The 18,464-nt window shown below is 40.1% G+C and overlaps 1 protein-coding gene across 1 annotated transcript; it reads right to left on the reverse strand.

Moving 5' to 3' along the window:
* Positions 1 to 155: 155 nt before the first annotated feature.
* On the reverse strand, positions 156 to 3,733 carry NDUFAF4 (NADH:ubiquinone oxidoreductase complex assembly factor 4). The gene is made up of 3 exons (XM_051778220.1): positions 3,574 to 3,733; positions 2,635 to 2,732; positions 156 to 470 (listed from the first exon to the last, which is right to left on the reverse strand). The coding sequence occupies exons 1-3, from the start codon at positions 3,698 to 3,700 to the stop codon at positions 174 to 176; spliced, it is 522 nt and encodes a 173-aa protein (XP_051634180.1). The 5' UTR covers positions 3,701 to 3,733; the 3' UTR covers positions 156 to 173.
* Positions 3,734 to 18,464: the final 14,731 nt, after the last annotated feature.

The following is an 18,464-nucleotide window of genomic DNA, read 5'->3' on the forward strand; positions in this document are numbered from 1 at the left end:
CATTTCATGCAAGCCATCCAATACAGAACGGAATTGCTTGAATACATCTCACTGGTATAAGGAAGTGGCATTGTTGCGCAACATGTTACCGACTCTGAACTTTCAGACACTGAATATACTTAAGAGTAAAATTAAGACACAAGTGAGATCACACCAGGTTTTGGCAAGTATTTTTATGTTGACTTTATAGCTTTTTTGGTTTCTTTAGGAAATTCCTGCACGGTGAAAGGAATGAAGAATTCCAGAAGAGAGTTGACATCCTTCAGTTCCAGACTGTATTCTGCTGCTATTTTCTCTGCAGTCCATATTTGAGGATGAAGTTTATGATTATTAAGAAGTGTCAGAGCCTCCACAATGGAAATTTTGCCTTTGGAAACTTTTTTAACATCTAGAGCTCCCAAATGGCCTAGTTTTGTAAGTCTCTTTTCCTCCTGTTTACACGGAAGATGTTCTCCACCTCCATCTTTTACCTAATTGTGGGAAGGAAAACAAAAAGAACTTAACAGTTCTGTTTACTATACATATTGTAGCAAAGCTGTTTTCCTAAATATGGCAATTCCTGTAAGCTTTCTTCATTTTCACAAAAAAATTAATCTTAGTCAGCCTTGCTTCTTGTAATTTCTTTCACAGCCATTCTACATACAACTGCCTACATGTCAACTCCCAACCAAATGCTGAAAAGCATCCCATCCATTGCACTCTGTGTTGTACAGACTTGGCAGCCCTTCATACAAAGCAAACTACAGATTTTGGTAGCCAAATGTAAATGCAGATAACCTAATACTTGGTACTGATTCACTGCAAGGGACAAAAAAAATAAAATCATACAACAAATTGGTATCCTTCTGATACTACTGGAAAACTTTTTTATGTAGTCTCTCTCCCCTTCCTTTCATATTCAAATTTTAGTTTTGCTACTAAAAATATTCCTTCCTTTGCTCTGTCTAGAGAACAAGCTTTCCTGGACAAAAAGAAACTATTTTGCAGCACCATATAGAGTTTCACTGCCATGACTACTGAAGCATGAAGACACACAAAGTCTCTTCTCCAAGATCCCTTCATATTTTCAAGTAATTTCCAAACCAATTTTGGTTTCCTCATATTGCCTTTTATTAAGATTTTACTAGTGAATGACACGCACACAAACAAAAGGACACAATTAAATCTTTCTTAAATTTAAGAAAAAGTACTTTTAAAGTAATCAGAGTCCACAGCCACTGACTGGCGCACAAACACTCTGTATTAACTCACATGCTGAGAAAACTGATGTAGATGTAACATCTGTGTCTGTTTCTAAACTACAGAGAATGTCTGATCTGTCCTCCATGCATTCCTTCTACTTTGTGCTAAAACTGTGCCTGGATAATGAATGATTTTTCAAGTCTTGATTAAATGATCTCTCTCTGGGCATCTGCCTATTCAGGACTCCAGAGCTGTGCTTTTCCACCTACCACAGACAGACATACCAAACACTCATAGAGGTAGGTACACAAAATGTACACAATGCACAAAGTTGTCAGTGTGACATCAGGAACGGAAGGAAGCGTTTGGAGTAAGTTTTGCCCATAGATCTCTGTGCTTACACATCAATCATGTTCTTCCTAACAACTACGAGCAGACACAGACGAGCAAGTCTTATGTGGCAGCAACCTCAGAATTAAGGAAAGATTTGTTCCACTTTGGGCTTTTTTTCAAAGCTCTCTTGACAGGCTTATTGAAAGATACTGAAATTAGACCTTCAGCACTTGAATATTAAAGTACTATCTTCTATGATGAAAATTAAGGATAGAGATTAAATGGAAACTTCAGGGAGAGACTGAAGAAATTTGTTTGCATTTTAAATATTTTTAGACTTGAATACCATGTAAGTGGCAAATCAGAGAGACTTAGGAATTCTGTTGATTCTAAAAATTATTATAAAAATTTTATTATTGAATAAAGTAGCTGGAAGAAAGTGGTCCAATAATGCAACAAGTAAAATGCACAAGCCATAACATAACATGATGGAAAACAGGAGACTGAACCCCAGTCTGCATTTTACTGAATGAGAAGGAGTACATTTTGCCTTCCCAAGTCAAAGACTGCAGCCTGGCAATAAAGAAACTGATAACCATACAAGCCGTAAGGTTAAGCAGAAAAAACCTAAGGCACTTAATCAGCCAGATAAAAAAAAGTCTCTGCACTATATGACATGAACATCAGTACTTAAAGACTCCATTAAAATGTTAACATCTTTGTCCTCTATCACATCACTGCTGCCACAGCAGTCTTAATCTCTTCTTACAATGCCACAAGCGATCTCTGCAAATTCTTGTGTCTTTGCAAAAGGCTGGACAACTGCCCAAGTGAGAATTTAAGTAAAAAACAAAACAGGATCAACACAATGTTAAAAAGGAAGACTCTGTAAGCATTTAAAAACTTGTATAATCACAGTCCATCACATGTTCAAAACACAAGGTCAGATACAGTCAGTGCTACTGATGTATATAAGGGTAATAAAACCACCACTTTTATCCACTAAAATAAGGTAGTTTTTAGGCATTGACAGAGCATTTTTCTTGACACAAAATTTGCACTGACTTTGGTGACCCCAAAGCTGATGCTGGTATGGCTCCTACAAAGAGACATACTCACCTGTACTGGCGGATCTCTGGACTCGACATAAACATCTTTTAGCAATGTGAGAAGCCTATCGTCCTTTCTTAAAATTTCTTCTTTTATCTCTGGTTGATCTAAAGGCAGTGAGGAGAAGAAGGCAAGGGGGATTTAAAAAGGAGAAAAGACAGATTTGAGTCAAATTGTTTCCTTTTTGTTAGTTCTGCTAGCTCACTGCTTCCCCAGAAGGCATGGCATGGCTCCTCCAAAAGTACAGGCCTTCTTGGCAAGTTGTCATTCTCCCCACAGCTCTGGCTTTAACAATGCTGCTTCACAGTGCAGTGCCGCCTGGTCACCTGGCACAGCACAGTGGGAAGCACACGCTTGTGGGAAGCACACGCTTGTAGGAAGCACACGCTTGTGGGAAGCACACGCTTGTAGGAAGCACACGCTTGTGGGAAGCTTGTGGCACACTGGGTACAGATCTGCAGTACCACCCCAGCAACTGCCCCTAGCAACAGCCCTTATGAACTGCCTCAGCAACTGCCCCAGCAACCACCCCCATGTAACTGCCCCCAGCAACGGCCCTAGTCAACCGGCCTCAGCAACTGCCCCAGCAACCACCTCCATCAACCGGCCTCAGCAACTGCCCCAGCAACCACCTCCATCAATCAGCCTCAGCAACTGCCCCCAACAACCACCTCCAGGAACCGCTTCCCTCAGCTGTCCCCCATGCACTGCCCCACGAGCCACCCCCCGCACCCGCGGCCGCGGCTCCCGGCATGCCCTGCGCGCTCTCCGCTCAATGTCACCGGCCCCTCCGCGACGCCGCCGCCCCGCACCGCCCGATGTTCGCCCGCGCCCCCCGCACCCGGCACCCGCTCTCCCCTCCTCCGCCCGCGCCGCGGCACCGCGCCGGGCCCACAGACACCGCCCCCCGCCGGCAGCCCCCCCCCGCACGGCGAGGCCGGCACGCACCGGCCGTGGCGTCCGTGCGGGCGATGCGGTGCCGCGGCGCGGGCGTGGGCTTCTCCTTGCTGATCTCGCGGCGGGCCCGGTTCTCCACGTTGAAGGTCCGGAAAACGCGGGTCACCCGCCCGCCCATCGTCGCCGCCCGCGCCGCGCCTGCAGCGGCGAATGCACCGGAAGAAAATAATGCACCGGAAGGAAATAGCGGATTACCCCGGGCAAAGAGACAAACGAAAACTAGGGACAAGACGATTCGCTCTTTTATTTCATGGCGCTCCGGCGGACGCCGGCCCGGGGCCGCGTTGGTGCTGCCGTGGCTTTTCTGAAGGCATGTGTGCCCGGAGCCCCCGGGGAGCCGGGGTCGGGCGGGTCCCGTCGGGAATGCTCCCAAAGCCGCGGGCTGGCACACAGTTTCCTTCTCAGTCGCGGCGGCGGGCGCAGGAGTTGTCGGGTGGCGCGTGAGCTGTCGGCTACGTCATGTCGCGACTGTCGCCCTTTGTTAATGGGTGGAGATGCGCTCGGTGGGGCAGCGCAGTGCTGCGGCTCGGCTCGTAACCGCACCGAGGCATCTCGGCGTACATAACATGTCGCACCCGCTTTTTGAGTATTTTCAGGTTTTTACTTGGATAATGATAACGTGGAAATATTTAGGGATGTTCTGCCTTACACTCTCGTTAACGTGTGTAGCGTTTCCTTATAAGCATCTCACTGGTCTATTCAGTAACAGAAAATTAATTTTATAAGAAGATGTCATCTAGAAGACCTACTCCATATGGAAATCGGGACAATTCCCCCATACTGTTCAGAGTTTGTAGGCTACACAATGCCATCAGGGTGCAGACCCTCTTTTTCAGCCCAATCAACTAACCTTTCTTCTGACTTCTGCAAAAATAGCGAGAAAGACTGGAGAGGAAGTACTAAGAAACCTTGAGCCATGCCAGATAAGAAAAGTAAAATTGTAGGCAGAATCAAAATTGTTGAGATGGAATCAGCAGTTTATAGATTCAAGAAGCAAAGCATGGAAAGATACAGAATCCTCAGAGAAAGGAAAGCAGAAAGAGCAACACTAAGGACTTTTATCCTGATGCAAGAAACAGTAGAGCCTGATGGTCGACCACTTGTTTCAACCAGGACTCACAGGGTCTCTTACCAAAAGAGATTAGTGTCTTACTAATTCCAGCTGCTGTGTGATTTAGTCAACAAGTAATTCTTTTAAGTTGTGTATATGCTGTTTGCAGACTTAAGGCGTGGTAATAGTTGCCTGAGTGAAGTGATGAAGGGACTCAAGCACAAGTCCTGTGAGGAGAGGCTGAGGGAGCTGGGGCTGTTCATCCTGGAGAAGAGGAGGCTCAGGGGAGACCTCCTCACTCTCTACAACTCCCTGAAAGGAGGCTGTAGCCAGGTGGGGGTTGGTCTCTTTTCCCAGGCAACTATCAGCAAGACAAGAGGGCATGGTCTTAAGCTGTGCTAGGGGAGGTTTAGGTTAGATATTAGGAAGAATTTCTTTACAGAGAGGGAAATCAGACATTGGAATGGGCTGCCCAGGGAAGTGATGGATTCTCCGTCCCTGGAGGTTTTTAAGACAAGACTGGATGTGGCACTCAGTGCCATGGTCTAGCCACAGCGGTAGTGGATCAAGGGTTGGACTTAATGATCTTGGAGGTCCCTTCCAACCCAGCTGATTCTATGATTCTGTGATTTGGAGCGGGAGTGTCAGTGAAGGACAGAGAGGAGACGAGACTTCTCGCTATACTCTTTTTTTTTTTTAGGTGGAAATCACCTATTTTCTGCCCTTGCATCTATCTAGTTGTTCTTATTATTGTGGGCATGCAAAACTCATGTTTTCAGATTTTGGTCTTCTACTAGTAGCACTACTTAGTAATAACAGTTATGATGTGATATTTATTAAAGTTACAGCATGCTTGAATACTGGATTAATAAATGACAGTGTTTTCCTTGAAGGGAAGCCAAAAGACGAGTTGGTGGATGAGGAAAGCCAACTAGATCTAGAAAGACAGTGGAGATAAGATAGTATGAGCATGGTCTGTGCTGGATCCCTGCTCGCTTTGGGCATCATGAAGGTGCAGTTTCTCCACTTCTTTATTTTAAAGACTCTCACTGTCTGTAGGAGGACAGAAATATGTATTTGTTCTCTGGTAATAAACTTACTGACCCTATCTTATTTTGGACATCGCATGTGTAATGATACTAAGAAGACAAGTAATATAGTGATAAGAAGAACATGGAAGCTGTTAAAAGCTGCTGAAGTCAGACTGGTGATAAGTGTCCTTAAATATCAGTTACTTGCAGAATAAACCTGTGTTTTTGACTACAGGGTTTGATGCTTTTGTAAGTGTTGAGTCTGTCTGATGTGGCTACAGTGGAAGAATCCACATGGATGCCTTTGGAGGTTGTAGACCTTTGATGTGTACTTTAGCATTTCTCTGAGACATTCCTATTGATCTGTCTGCGGATAAGCCATTGTGCCAAATTTGGAAAAAAAGATTCTCCCTTCAAAAGCTAAGAACTGCCAGCTTCTGGGATCAAACTCAGCACAAGGCTTCTGTCTCCTTAAAGCCTGAATACGATTAACACTGCCATAATATTTACTGACTGCAAAATAAATTCACCAGAAGGCAGTCAGTTAAAAACAAAGAGTGATGTCATGCTCTGCCTGTCACTTCCTATCACTGAGGATGGCACAAGGCTGTTCTTTTCATGTATAAAGAAGAATAAAAAGTACAAGATTTTTATTTTGAAGAGTCTTTCTTAGACCATAACAAGCAGAAGAACTGAGATGGAAAACTTTTTTTTTTGCTAATTTGGTATTTTACCATTGTGACCTTGCTGATATTAAATATCAGTAATCACAAACTTGGATTCTTTTTCCATGTAAAGTATCTGTAAGTGTGATTATTAAAAAATGAATGTGTATATATTCAGTTTAGGTAGTGTTTCAGAAGAGATGCATTTTTCATGAGCTAGGAGTCTGAATTTTTTCAGGGAATTTAAAAATAACAAATACATTGGTTGTCAAGTAGCTCTTTAACAAAACAGCCCATTACAAGAACACAGACTATCCAGCTGAGCTCATGTACACTAGTAGCCTGTTCTCAACACTGGACAGCACCAAACACATCAGAGAAAAATACTGTAACTTGCACAATATACATGTGTCATAGGCTGCCACACTAGATCTCCTTTCAGTCCTTTCACGCCTCTTAAAAGAGAAATTTTTAAAGCTATTGTGCACCTGGAAAATAAAAAGTACATTTGTGACCATTGTTTGAATCTTTTCCATTTTTCATCCTGTTTTTGATTATATGCTGTGTTCTTTTTTCTTTCTCAGCTAGTTCTGTAGCTAAATGGAAAATCAGAAATTAATTTTGGTAGTTAACTAACATCAAAATTCTAATTGACCTACTGAAAATTCCCTTTAGAGAAGAGAGAATAGGAATGTCATTATCATCTTGTTATGCTATGTGGTACTTCTAAGGTTTCTTTGCTGTCTTTACTGTTCAGAAGATCAGGAATCAAAGTATGAGTCCAGATGGGCAGGTAATCTCAGTGAAATAAGAGTCTTTTTTTCATAGTGGGTGCCCAACTTGAGAATTTTTGAGAAGAGGCAGGTGAGGTTTGCTACATGATTTGTGGTCTGGAAATGACACAGCAGTCGACAGCAGAGGAAAATTAGAAGTGCCCTTATACAGCAGCAGCATAGGTTTATATTTGATCCTGTCCACGTTTTCTGCCACTGACACCTTCCTCTTCTCGTCTATTTGTTGCTGTTTGTTCATAATTTACGGCAGTCTAAATAGATACTTGAGCAAATTCATGTATAATTAGGATTCAGAGAATTGAGTCCTCTGTCCTGATTACTGGTTTCCCAGTAAACACAATGAGAGCATTGATCCTTTTGTTCCTTATCTCATCAGTGTTAGGCAGAACCAGAGAACATAGCATTAGCAAGCATTGATTATGAGCCAAGCAAAAATTACTGTCCTGCAGCTTTGTAAAGATGAACTCGAGAGACAGACTCACTGATGGATCACTGTTGCCTTTTAGTGACTTCTGGTTGTTCTGTTACTTAATTCAGTTTGTTACTCTTATTGGCTTCAACAGATCCACCTCTTACTGGCTTCTGAAGTATCTACAAGTACATGGAAGGATTTTGCTTAGTTCCAGTTTGTGATCAGAATGTTCCTGAACACTTGCATCTTTTCAAGGCTAGGTGGCTGCAGTGCTTTATTTAAAGGAGTTTTTGTCAAGTCCTTATGTGGATGAAGTTTATGGCGAATGGATCAAGCTCAGCCTTACAGGGTCACATACCAGTCCAGACAGGTCCTTGTCAGAAAACACTAATTTCAGATATTGCATATAAATTCTCCTGGTTGCCTGTGGCTTGATATATCTGACATCATCTTCCATATTTTTCCTATCTGATTGTTCTGTCTCAATTAGCAGGTTACTTTGACTTGGAAATGCACAGTAGGAGCCAGCATATTTGAGAGGGAACCAGCCTGGTACTGGAACGAATTAATTTTAGCAATTATGCACGCATTTTTCCTTCATTTTTACTCACAGGGTTTAGTTCCCCATGTTCTCTTCTTAGTGGCAATACTACTTGAGACAACTGACAGCCTCATTATTTCTTGTAACCCTGGCTTCAGTTCATCTCTGTTGCCAAAATGGGAGTGTAGGAATTGTTCAGAGCAAACAACATCACATAGCTAGTCTGATTTAATAAAGAAAGAAACTCACATAACTTTTCTAAGCTGTATCAATTACTGATGGTTTGACCGGTCCCACAGAAAGCTGCCAGAAACACAGAAGGAAAAGCAAAAGGCAGATGGCAGGAGGAGTATGAATACCTTGAACTTGTATTGCTGCCAGGTTGGTTGATTGGTTGGTTGGTTTGTGAGACTTTGCACTTTGCTCCCTGACCATTTCACTCCAGCAATGACAGAAATGATTGTACCAGCTCCAATGAGGAGGAGGTGAACCAATAGTGAGAAGAAACTGGGTGGAATGGAATGGTAGCAGGCTCACCTTGGGCTGGCTTTGCTGGTGCACCAACATCACCCAAGACAAACACCATCCTTTGTACTGACTTGAAGCATTAACAGTAGCCATGATTTTACTGCACTGCCACTGCAGTAGCTATCTGATGGTCCAGAAGATAGCTAATATTATGAATCCATTTATCAGCTATCTGCTGGAGTTTCTTTCATTAAATATAGCACATAACAAATATGTAACAAATATATAACCTATATGGGCTGGTACATATAATGTAATATATTTCTTCTAAAATAATGTAATATTTTTCCATAAAGGATATTTATATTTTCTCCATATGGTTATTAATTTGTGATGATGCATAAATATTTATACAGGTATGATGCATTTGGTATACAGAACTTTATAACTTAGTTCTATTATCTGTGACTTGATGTATCAAGGCATTTAATTTCCATGCTTCTATTAGTTGCAGAACCAGTTTTATTTATTTCATTTGCACTTTAATTGCATCCTTCTGCAATTTGCCAATTGTGTTTTTGCGGGTGTGCTTTACATAAAAATTTGAAATATGTTTTATTTACCTATGAAAAGCCAAATTTTGTGCAGAATGGAAAAGCCAAAATGACCTCAGCAAACACTTCTAAAACCATTTTATATATATCTCAGTCTTAAAGAAGGCTTATATATAGATCTTAAGAAGCTGGAGAAGTTACAGTGCGGTTTAATAGCTAAATGGCTTAATCAGTGTTATGCTGGGTAAGTAGCATTTGAATCCCTGTCCTGTACCTGTATTTTTCTAGACATACAGTAGCTAAAAATCTACCTGGCACACATGAAGCATACTTCCTGGCTGCTTCCACAAGCCATTGCCACGGATTCCAGCGTCTACACTAAAGTTGGAAGAGGCTTCTGTTAGGGGAAGGATTTGATCTACACTTAATGCAGTAAGTACCCATAAATATATGTCACAGAGGAAGACATAAATAAGACAAATAATGCTGTATTATTTTAGTTAGTTTTGCATTATTTCTAAATACTATACTTTATGTACAGTAATACAGAAAATTAATTACATTCTTCCTACAGGTTTTCTGAGCATTTTAATTTTCATTTGTATGTGTCACCATATACCTGAGTGATTACATATACAAATTGTGCTGGTAGAGAATGCAATAGAGAAACAAGAAAGGTTTCAACAATACCAACACATAACTACCGGTATTAGAGTTCAAGTGGAAATCATTACTGAAGCTAGAGAGCCCTTTAGTGTGCCTCTTCTTTCCACAGCATTAAAAAATCTGGGGGCAGCATGTGGGACACAGATGTATTTTGAACAGTTACATTTACTAATTATATAGAGAGATACAGTGGCTAAATATGTAATTGTCAGGTTGCTCTGGGGGCTACTAAAATAGACTATTAAAGTGGTCCACAAATATTTAAAGAAGTACTACCTCTATGTACTAAAAGTTCATTTTTAGATTATATAATAAGGACATAATTATGCTTCAAAGCTCCAGCGTTATTACTCAGACTTACTGAGACTCCTTGAAGGCAGAGTTCTTTCTTTATGTAAGATGTCTTTGGGATCATGATGAAACTACCACACTTTCATATATGCATAATGAAATGCGAAAAGAGCATTCTCAAGCATTAGTTCAGGAACTCTATATGGACTAGCATACTTTTTGGGGCTAGAAAATGCTGAAAATGGTCAAGTTTTCTTTAGTTGATAAACAGTTTGTCAGGATGACTCATGTTTTTCTAATACGAATTAAGGAATTTAATTCTGTGCAGAAAGCTATAATGATGAGTGGTTACAAATGATAAATTTCACATGCAGAAAATTGCTAGACCCTTTTCCAGTAAGTTGCTGACAGAAATCCCTCTGAGCACCTTTCTGTGGGACCAGGCCTCAGCATCTAACAGCTGCCTTGAGATGAGGTTCCCTGCTGTACCTACAAGTAGCAGGCCTCTCAGCCTGTGGATGATGGAGACTTTAAATAACTCCATACACTGAGTTAATCCAGAGGAAATGTCTTTTGATGGTCTGCCTGAATTATGGCAGCAAAGCTTCTCTTGCCAGAAGTACTGCCAGACCCTTCAATGGTTTGTGACAGGGGCCAGCTTTGTCCTGCTGTAAAATCTTGTAAGACTGTAGAAAGGACCCCTGCAGGGCATCTCTCTTTGCAGCATAGGGAAATTCACCCCAGTGACAACTGAGATTTTTAGATTTCTGCAAGCTGCTCCTGCATTCTTTCACCCTTTGTTCAGACATCAGAGGGAATGTGGTAACCTATTTGTTGTTTAACACCTTGATCTCTTTGTAAAATATGGGTCATCTTGTAATGGTTAAATGCTAAAACAATGTGGTGTTTTCTTTTTTTCTGACACCCCTATGGATGTACCATACTCTGTCTTTGGGCATGGGGCAGAAAAGCAGAACTATAGATGCTTATGTGGAGACAAAACAACATCTATCTCAGAATCTCTCTTCCAGTACTGAAAGGCACATGCCAGTGATCTCCTCTAGCAGACTGCAAGCATGCTCTTCATGGATATTCTCATAAAATGAACTCGTTACAGTTCAGACTGTTGCAGCTACCAGTAGGAAGGCAAAATACATTTTTCTCCTTTTCATGAATGCATGACGTTGACCACTGCCTTTTGTTCTTTCTATTCATCCACATGTATTTCAGGTTCTTCCATAATTTCCTAATATAGGTTAGAAAATGGGGTGGAAAGTAACACTACAATTTTTAAAACAGTAGTTATACTTTTTGCTAAAGTTAATTTTTTTTCAGAAGTTTTGTCTTTCTGAGGCATAAATAAGGTGCTTCTTTTTTTTTGTAGTTCAGTGTATAAATTGAAAATCGAGGGTAAAAGGCTAAAGTATAGTAAGCAAATGTATAAGTAAAAGCTATTATGAAAAAAATATGAAAAACTATGGAAGTGTATTCCTGTTTCCTAACTCTGAAAGGTTTAGATGTTGATACTTTTTACAACTTAGCATTTTATTAATGAATTATGTGTGTTTGCCAGAGGGTATCACACATGTATTTTCTTTATTGCCCCTGTAGACTGGGAGTTAAATGGCAACAATATTTATTTTTATGTTAGAATTTTAGGCAGTGTGTCTGATTTTCCAGGTTGTTTCCATTGGGCAAAACAGAAGATGGCTTCAATGACTCATCTGAAGGCATCTTGCTCATTTGAGTTCTGTTCCTTTCAAACTATACACAAAAGCTCCTTTTTTTTTTCATCCGAACACAGCAGGAAACAGGAGGTAGTTTTCACACTCAGTGTCAGACCCCCACCAGACAACATTCACACACACATGTACACAGACACACAATTGTATGCTTTTGTTGCTTTTATGGACATGAGGGTCTATTGCCATCTATAGCCCCTGCTGTCATAAGCCAAATGTTTCATTTAATAACTTCCATAATGACTCCCTTCCTGCAGCTTTTTGTCTCTTCATCTCAGCTGTACAGAGTGACCCCCCCAGACAACTCCTAACCCTCCTGGCTTCAGACCAGATTATTCAGTTTCCACTCCAGGCCTGTCATTCTAGTAAATGATTTGAGCAGCAACTTCTGTTGTTTTGGAAAAAATAAAATAAATTTAAAACAAAAGAGAAAGGTATTTGACTGTAGCTGTGATCGAAGTAACCTTAAATAGGATTTAGAGTTTTCCATAGATCAGAGGTATATCTCTTGAAAGTTAGTTGCGGTCTGCCTTTTAGGGTCTCCTGCACCATTACGACTTGCTATCTATCTGAGTAGGCAGGTGCCTGGTTCCCAGAGTGGAATCCATCATCCTGAAATTACTTTCAATTACCTTTTTTGTGTGCTTACCAGGAGCAGTTCAAGACTGCAGTCTAATAGTGCATTGTCTCTAAAGGAGAATCCTTCTGCTAGTAGCCACCTCTCAGTCCCCTTGCAAGAAGGGCATGGTAAGCCAGCTCAACCTATTGCCTGTGCAGAAAACCATTCACTTTCTTTTCTTTTTTCAATCAAAGTTTTCTATCTGAAAAAAAAAAAAAAGGGTTGAATAAACTACCAAACAAAATAGGTCAAGGAGCAGTCTTTGGCCCTCGGGTCAGTTACCACATGAAGTCCACATCAATATGTATAAATCTTTATTACCCCTTCTTGTCCATAGTGTCACATACTGTACCACAGCTCATACTTACTGCAGTCACATTCAGATGATATTAGTAACTTGTGTAAGCACTCCTCTGTTTCACTAAAAGTTTGGCCAGGTTAGCTGAACAGCTACTGAAGATAGAACAGAACAGCATAGCTATATGCTGTGATACTATCCTTGCCTGTTAGCAGTACTCAGCAAAAGTGTGCTGATAAAGTAGCTTTCTTTTTGCCTCAGGTAAATGCAACTTCAGTACTTTCTTTCTTTTTTTTTTTATTTTAAAACAGCTATGATAAATGTTTGTTATTGGTGGGTTTTTTTGTGTAATCCCAACCAAGATACCTATGTTAGCAAAAAGATTTTAAATATAAATGAGGACAAACTTGTCTGCATCTAAGTCAGGTCACATTTTTAATTCTTTTTTTTTTAAATAACATAAAGGGATCAACCTTAAAAAAAGCAGAATCACAAGAGTAGAAGCTATGTTTCCCACTTTGGGTTATTCAAAAGCCATACTGCCTTTCAGTTTCTCGGCACTTAGGCACTTAGATGGCTTTGTTAGTACAGTCCTTGCAGTTTCTGTGTGTTCAATTTTAGAGAACCCAGAGGTATAAGGGTACTTTTATACACTTTTTACATGGTGTCAAATGCAGACACAGCTGTGAAAGTCCAGAACCATCTCTTAACAGAGGATTTAGGGGCCTAAATGGGACTTATAGGGAATGTAGGTAAGTCCAAAATGGTGATCCTGAAAGCCACCACTCAACTGCTGCTTCATATTTCATTCTTTCTTTTCATATACCCCTTGTTTAAGAGGGTGAGTAAGAAGCATAGCACATATATCTTCCTCAAGTACAATCATAATCCTGAAAGCAGCTTAGGGGTTTCAAGACTTTGGTATCTAATGTAGGGATTTTATTTCTACTAATTTGTCAATGACAAGAAGAGGACTTCCAACCAATGCACCGAGGATCTTCCTCTTGCTCTTTATACAAAATGAGCTTAACATATTTAACTTAAACTTTAGATAAATGTTAACTGTCAGTCTGTGAATACATCAGATACTCCATTCAATGTTTGATTTGTTGGTGTTTGGGGTTTTTTTTGTTACATCATATCATTGATTTTTTGTAGCGATGAAAAGAGATATGTTGTGTTCTGGTCTAACATACCTGTTAAAAATCCTTGAGCTACAGAAATTCAGCTCCAAATACATACATACAAAAATACATATATACATAACTATTCCCATACCTACCAGATGGAGTGAAAATCAGTTTACCTAAATTTGATCTCTTCTCAAGACACAGCCAGTCTTGTGCCGCATGGAGTAAGCAGTCTGTCTAGTATTTGGTGTATGAAGCACTGTTTCTTGTCTTTCATCATGATCCTAGTGATGATACTACAGACCACCATGCATGCAGCCTAACCAGTCCAACAAACTGTTGAGGAAGCAAACATGGATCTTTTAGAAAACTGTGTCTGAATTTCTGATTTGTTAGACAACTATGCAGAGATGTGTTAGAGTGGCTTTTACATTATTCAGATACTCCCACGGCTAGTTAATGTGAAGAATGGAAAAAACCAAAACATATGTTCTGGCAAACATGGACAAAAAGATATATATTACAACAAGCATGTTCCTTATCCCTACTGGTATTTTCACAACATCCAAAATAAGCAAATTTGCATACATGTGGATCTTGCATTCACCTTCTATCCTCAATTAGTTGATTGATTAAAAATTTTATCCTATTAGAAAAAACAGATTTTTGTTAGGAAACTGTCTATTCCAGATTTCAACTGCCCCTTAACTACAGAGTTAAGCATTGTGAAATCAACCTGTGAGGGTTCAGTTACACTGTGTTGAGTGAATCTTTGGTCTGAACTGGTATGGCTACACTTCAGCAACCAGTATGACTAAGAGAGTTCTCCCTCCACTGATTTAAGAGCACCAATCATGCACATGAAAATAACAGGCTGTCGGAAACTAAGGTTTCCATATTGCATAAGTACTACTGTGAGTGGATTTATCTCTTCAGTGAGTGTGTGGACTAGAATATCTTCTGTTTCCAGTGCACAAATGCTGGTGAGGTGCAGGGGTCTCAGTTCAAACACTGAGGTGCTGGAGTAAGCCACAACCTTGTATCACTGGTATCTACAGAACATCATCATTTTGGAAATCTACATCCTGGCACTCTTTGTGGATTCATGCTCTGACAACATGAAGCCGTACAGGACCTTCAATAATGCTCTAAGAAACACAGGGAACTGTTAGAACACACACTGAGAAAGATGAGAGGCTGGTAGCATTTGCAGAAACAACTTAAAATGTAGTAAACCTCAAACTCTAAGTGCTAGGTGTAGCAGCCTACAATAACTGATATCTGCAGGTGCTTTTGCATGGGGAAAGACTGGAAGTCTTTAATCATATAAGGAATCAACTATTCTAAAAGTAGTACCTGGAAAATGAATAATCCCAGGTTGAAGAAGATTACACATGCTCATATTTCTGTCACATGCTGTGTTTCTAATGTGTACCTGCTAGCTCTTCTTATTCTGCTCATCTTCAGAGATTAGAAACTTACAAGGTGTTATGATTAAACAGTTAATTTTTTTTTTTTTACTGTGTGAGGAAGGAATTGCTGGTGTGCAGAGTTAGCACAATGAGGTCAGCTCTGTCAGCTGTAGTTGTGGAGGGGATGATAAAAAGTCCTTTGGTTCTGCAGACAGGTTAAATTACTTATAGGAGCTCTACCTTTCTCTACAGGTTTCTAACACCTGTATCCTCCCTCTTATGAGGAGGAAGACTGGTTGTCTAATTGTCCCAGGATTAAAAGTGCAGCAAACATTCCATCATTCAGATCTTCACTACTGTGCTACTTTCCATTGTAGAAAGGAACTGAATGTAAGAAAAAGCTGAAGAGTAATCTAAAGACACCATGGAACTTTAAGCTCAATGGTTTTGAAAACAAAGGCATATAAAGTGCTCTAAACAAAGGCCTACGCTTTTGTTAGCAGAGTGACAGTACCAAGGTTTGCTCCAGGCTCCATAAAGCATTATATATATATATACATGTATATATATATATGAGCTCATCTATCACAGTGGAAAAAGCACTGCAGGAGTGCATGGTTTCTTTCCCTCTTCCTGACCCCAGGCTCTGCTCTCGTTCTTTTGCCAGCCATGCCATGATCCCTTTTGTAAGTTGATGGAAGTTTTCATACATCAGAGCCTTCAGTCTGATGCTCTTGCAGCAGCCACATGCTAAATGGAGAAACTGCATTTTCAGAGTACTGGCAGTAAAAGATGTTTCCTTGATGTTAGAAATACACCTCCTACTTCACAGAAATAAAAGCTGTGGATTGTCACATCTAATGTGCCAGACTATTTTATTTCAATGGTTGAGAAGTGGAGAATGATTTTGTTTAAAGCAGCTTCAGGCTGAGCCACACTCAACTGTTCTTTTGGAGTAGGGGGGATCCAGGAAAGGGAAGTAGAGGAATCAGAAAACTGTTAATTTTCAGTGGCCAGCAATTTACTTACCAACAGTACTGTATGGGTTGCTTAGAGAACTGTTTTATTAGTTTCTTGTCTAACCTCTACTTCCTTTTTTCCTTTCTGTAAATGTTAAGCCTTGCATCTAGGGCTCTATTCAGAAAATACATAGCAGAGGAAGTATTGCAAGGTTCAAGCAGGACCTTATGCTCCCTCCTACCTGTCAGGAAACTTCTTTCCTCCAGTAGGAAATGTCAGCTCATGTGACTAAATCTGTTCCAAATGAAAGAACCGGGTCAAAGCAGTAACCTAGACAACTCCAATGTTACAGCTAGCACTACTATTTATATATCTTCTACTGAGAAGGGAATAGTTACTCCCTTACCTGTTTTAATTGGGTTTTTTTTTGCCCATTGGGCTTCTTTTAAGCAGGTGCTGTCATGCAGTTGGTGTTTGTCAGCTCCATCAGTCAGCAGAAAACTGGAAGCACTTAAGGGTTTTCTTCTAGCTCCAGTTGCAATGAAAATAGAGAATGGGATTGCAGCTATTATTTTTCTTCCTTTTTTAATGTTGGACCTTTATTCTGTTTGTTTCTTTTATATATTTGTGGTACTGACATGTAACCTAGAAAATGCTCAGCTGAGCAAACTGCTCAGAATATAGTGTAGTGTTTGATGTTTTTATGTTTTCAATCAAAATAGCGGTGCTGGGTATAATTTCAAATGTAACTAGGAATTGGCTGTATTTATCTGACTAATTTTCAGAACGGTGAGATAACATGGACCAGCACAGCAGGTTTACATTCAGCTTTGCAAATCAGGAAGAGCACCGCAAGAGGAAATGTTGGGTTAATTATGGATGAGTTGTAAAGAGCCTCTAAACAGAAGGTGTACAGAAACATTCATTGCACATGATCAGAGATTGCTGTAACTTGTGGTTATGTGGGAAACTCACCATAAAGCACTATAAAATCAAATCTTCCAAAACTATACAGGAATCTGAACTGAAAAAATTTTAGTATGGGTATCTGAATGATACATGATCCTGACACAGTGACTGTTAATCACTTCAGATGTTATTCAAAAACTAGAAGGAAAAAATACTTCCTAGTGTGGCTGGAACCATGAAGCACTGTAGTGTTCATAGAGGTTCCAGTAACAGGAATTTTGAATTTACTTTTCCTTCATGGTGTCGGAAGGAGTAACATAAAATTCTGTATTTATGTTTGAAAGCAGTCTCAGTTTTAAGTTCAAGCCAGCTGTACCCTGAAGCTGAAACATGGCTATATTTTGGCAGCAGGGAAGACTGCCATATGTTGCTGTGATAAAGAAATTACACTGATGCCAATCTCTAAAGTCAGTCTTCTAAAAAATATATAAGGCAACATTTGTGGCAATATAAGCTTTTATAGAGAGAGAGAGTAAAAGAGCTTGACAAGCCTTTATTTAAGGTAATTCTTCTGTCTCTTTAACAGTCGCACCCTTTGTAAATGCTGCAAGCCACAATTCACTATTGTTCTTGAGAGAAGTTGTATATAATACATAAATCCATTGCATTTCCCTGTTGCACAGAATTGCTTGCTCTCTAGCTCCCAGCTTTCAATAGCCATAGGACAATTCCGTTCTTCAAATAAGTTCTTATGTATTGACTGGCTTTTAGTGAGCACATACTGAAAATAGATAAGAAGATCTTTTTTTTTAGGAGTCATTCAGTCAGGCCTCTGAATGAGAGCGTGGTTCTGGAGACCCTGGACTTGGCTGGCAGCAACATGATGTACTCTTTCCTTTTTTAAGGTCAATATAGCCTGTTGGTCTGTAGCTCTCATGGGTGAGTTCCAGTGCTTTTAAAATTGGCAATCAGTTTGGTTAAGTGCCAGCAGTATGTCAAGGATCTTTGAACACAACTATTTGTATTCTTGATATGCATATAATAAAGTGCATTGTAGGATCTATTCTTACAATGAGGTGGTTCCAAACCACATCTACTGCAACTTAATGCAGAACAAGATATCCAATACAAAATATGGATCTCAATCACAAACTTTCTGTTTCCTATTATAAACACTGAAGCTGCTGTTTCTCATCACTGAAGAAGGACTTCTACTGATCCATAAAGCTGACTCTTGAGCAGTTACAAATTCTCTCCATTCACCAGTATCCTGAGATACGTTTGTTAGATTGCCAAGAAGTTACTGAGAACAGATTATGGATTCCACCAGCATCTTCTT

Source organism: Manacus candei, unplaced genomic scaffold, assembly GCF_025592945.1.
Source record: "Manacus candei isolate 608988 ecotype Guabito, Panama unplaced genomic scaffold, ASM2559294v1 h1tg000011l, whole genome shotgun sequence".
Taxonomy (NCBI): Eukaryota; Metazoa; Chordata; class Aves; order Passeriformes; family Pipridae; genus Manacus; species Manacus candei.

What these genes read in the sequence shown, in the direction of transcription:
- NDUFAF4 (XM_051778220.1), bottom strand. Translation starts at nt 3,700, where the DNA reads ATGGGCGGGCGGGTGACCCGCGTTTTCCGGACCTTCAACGTGGAGAAC. An exon ending in CCGCACGGACGCCACGGCCG is followed by an intron (nt 2,733 to 3,573) that starts GTGCGTGCCGGC and finishes CACTGCCTTTAG; the next exon opens with ATCAACCAGAGATAAAAGAA. An exon ending in CCAGAGATCCGCCAGTACAG is followed by an intron (nt 471 to 2,634) that starts GTGAGTATGTCT and finishes TCCCACAATTAG; the next exon opens with GTAAAAGATGGAGGTGGAGA.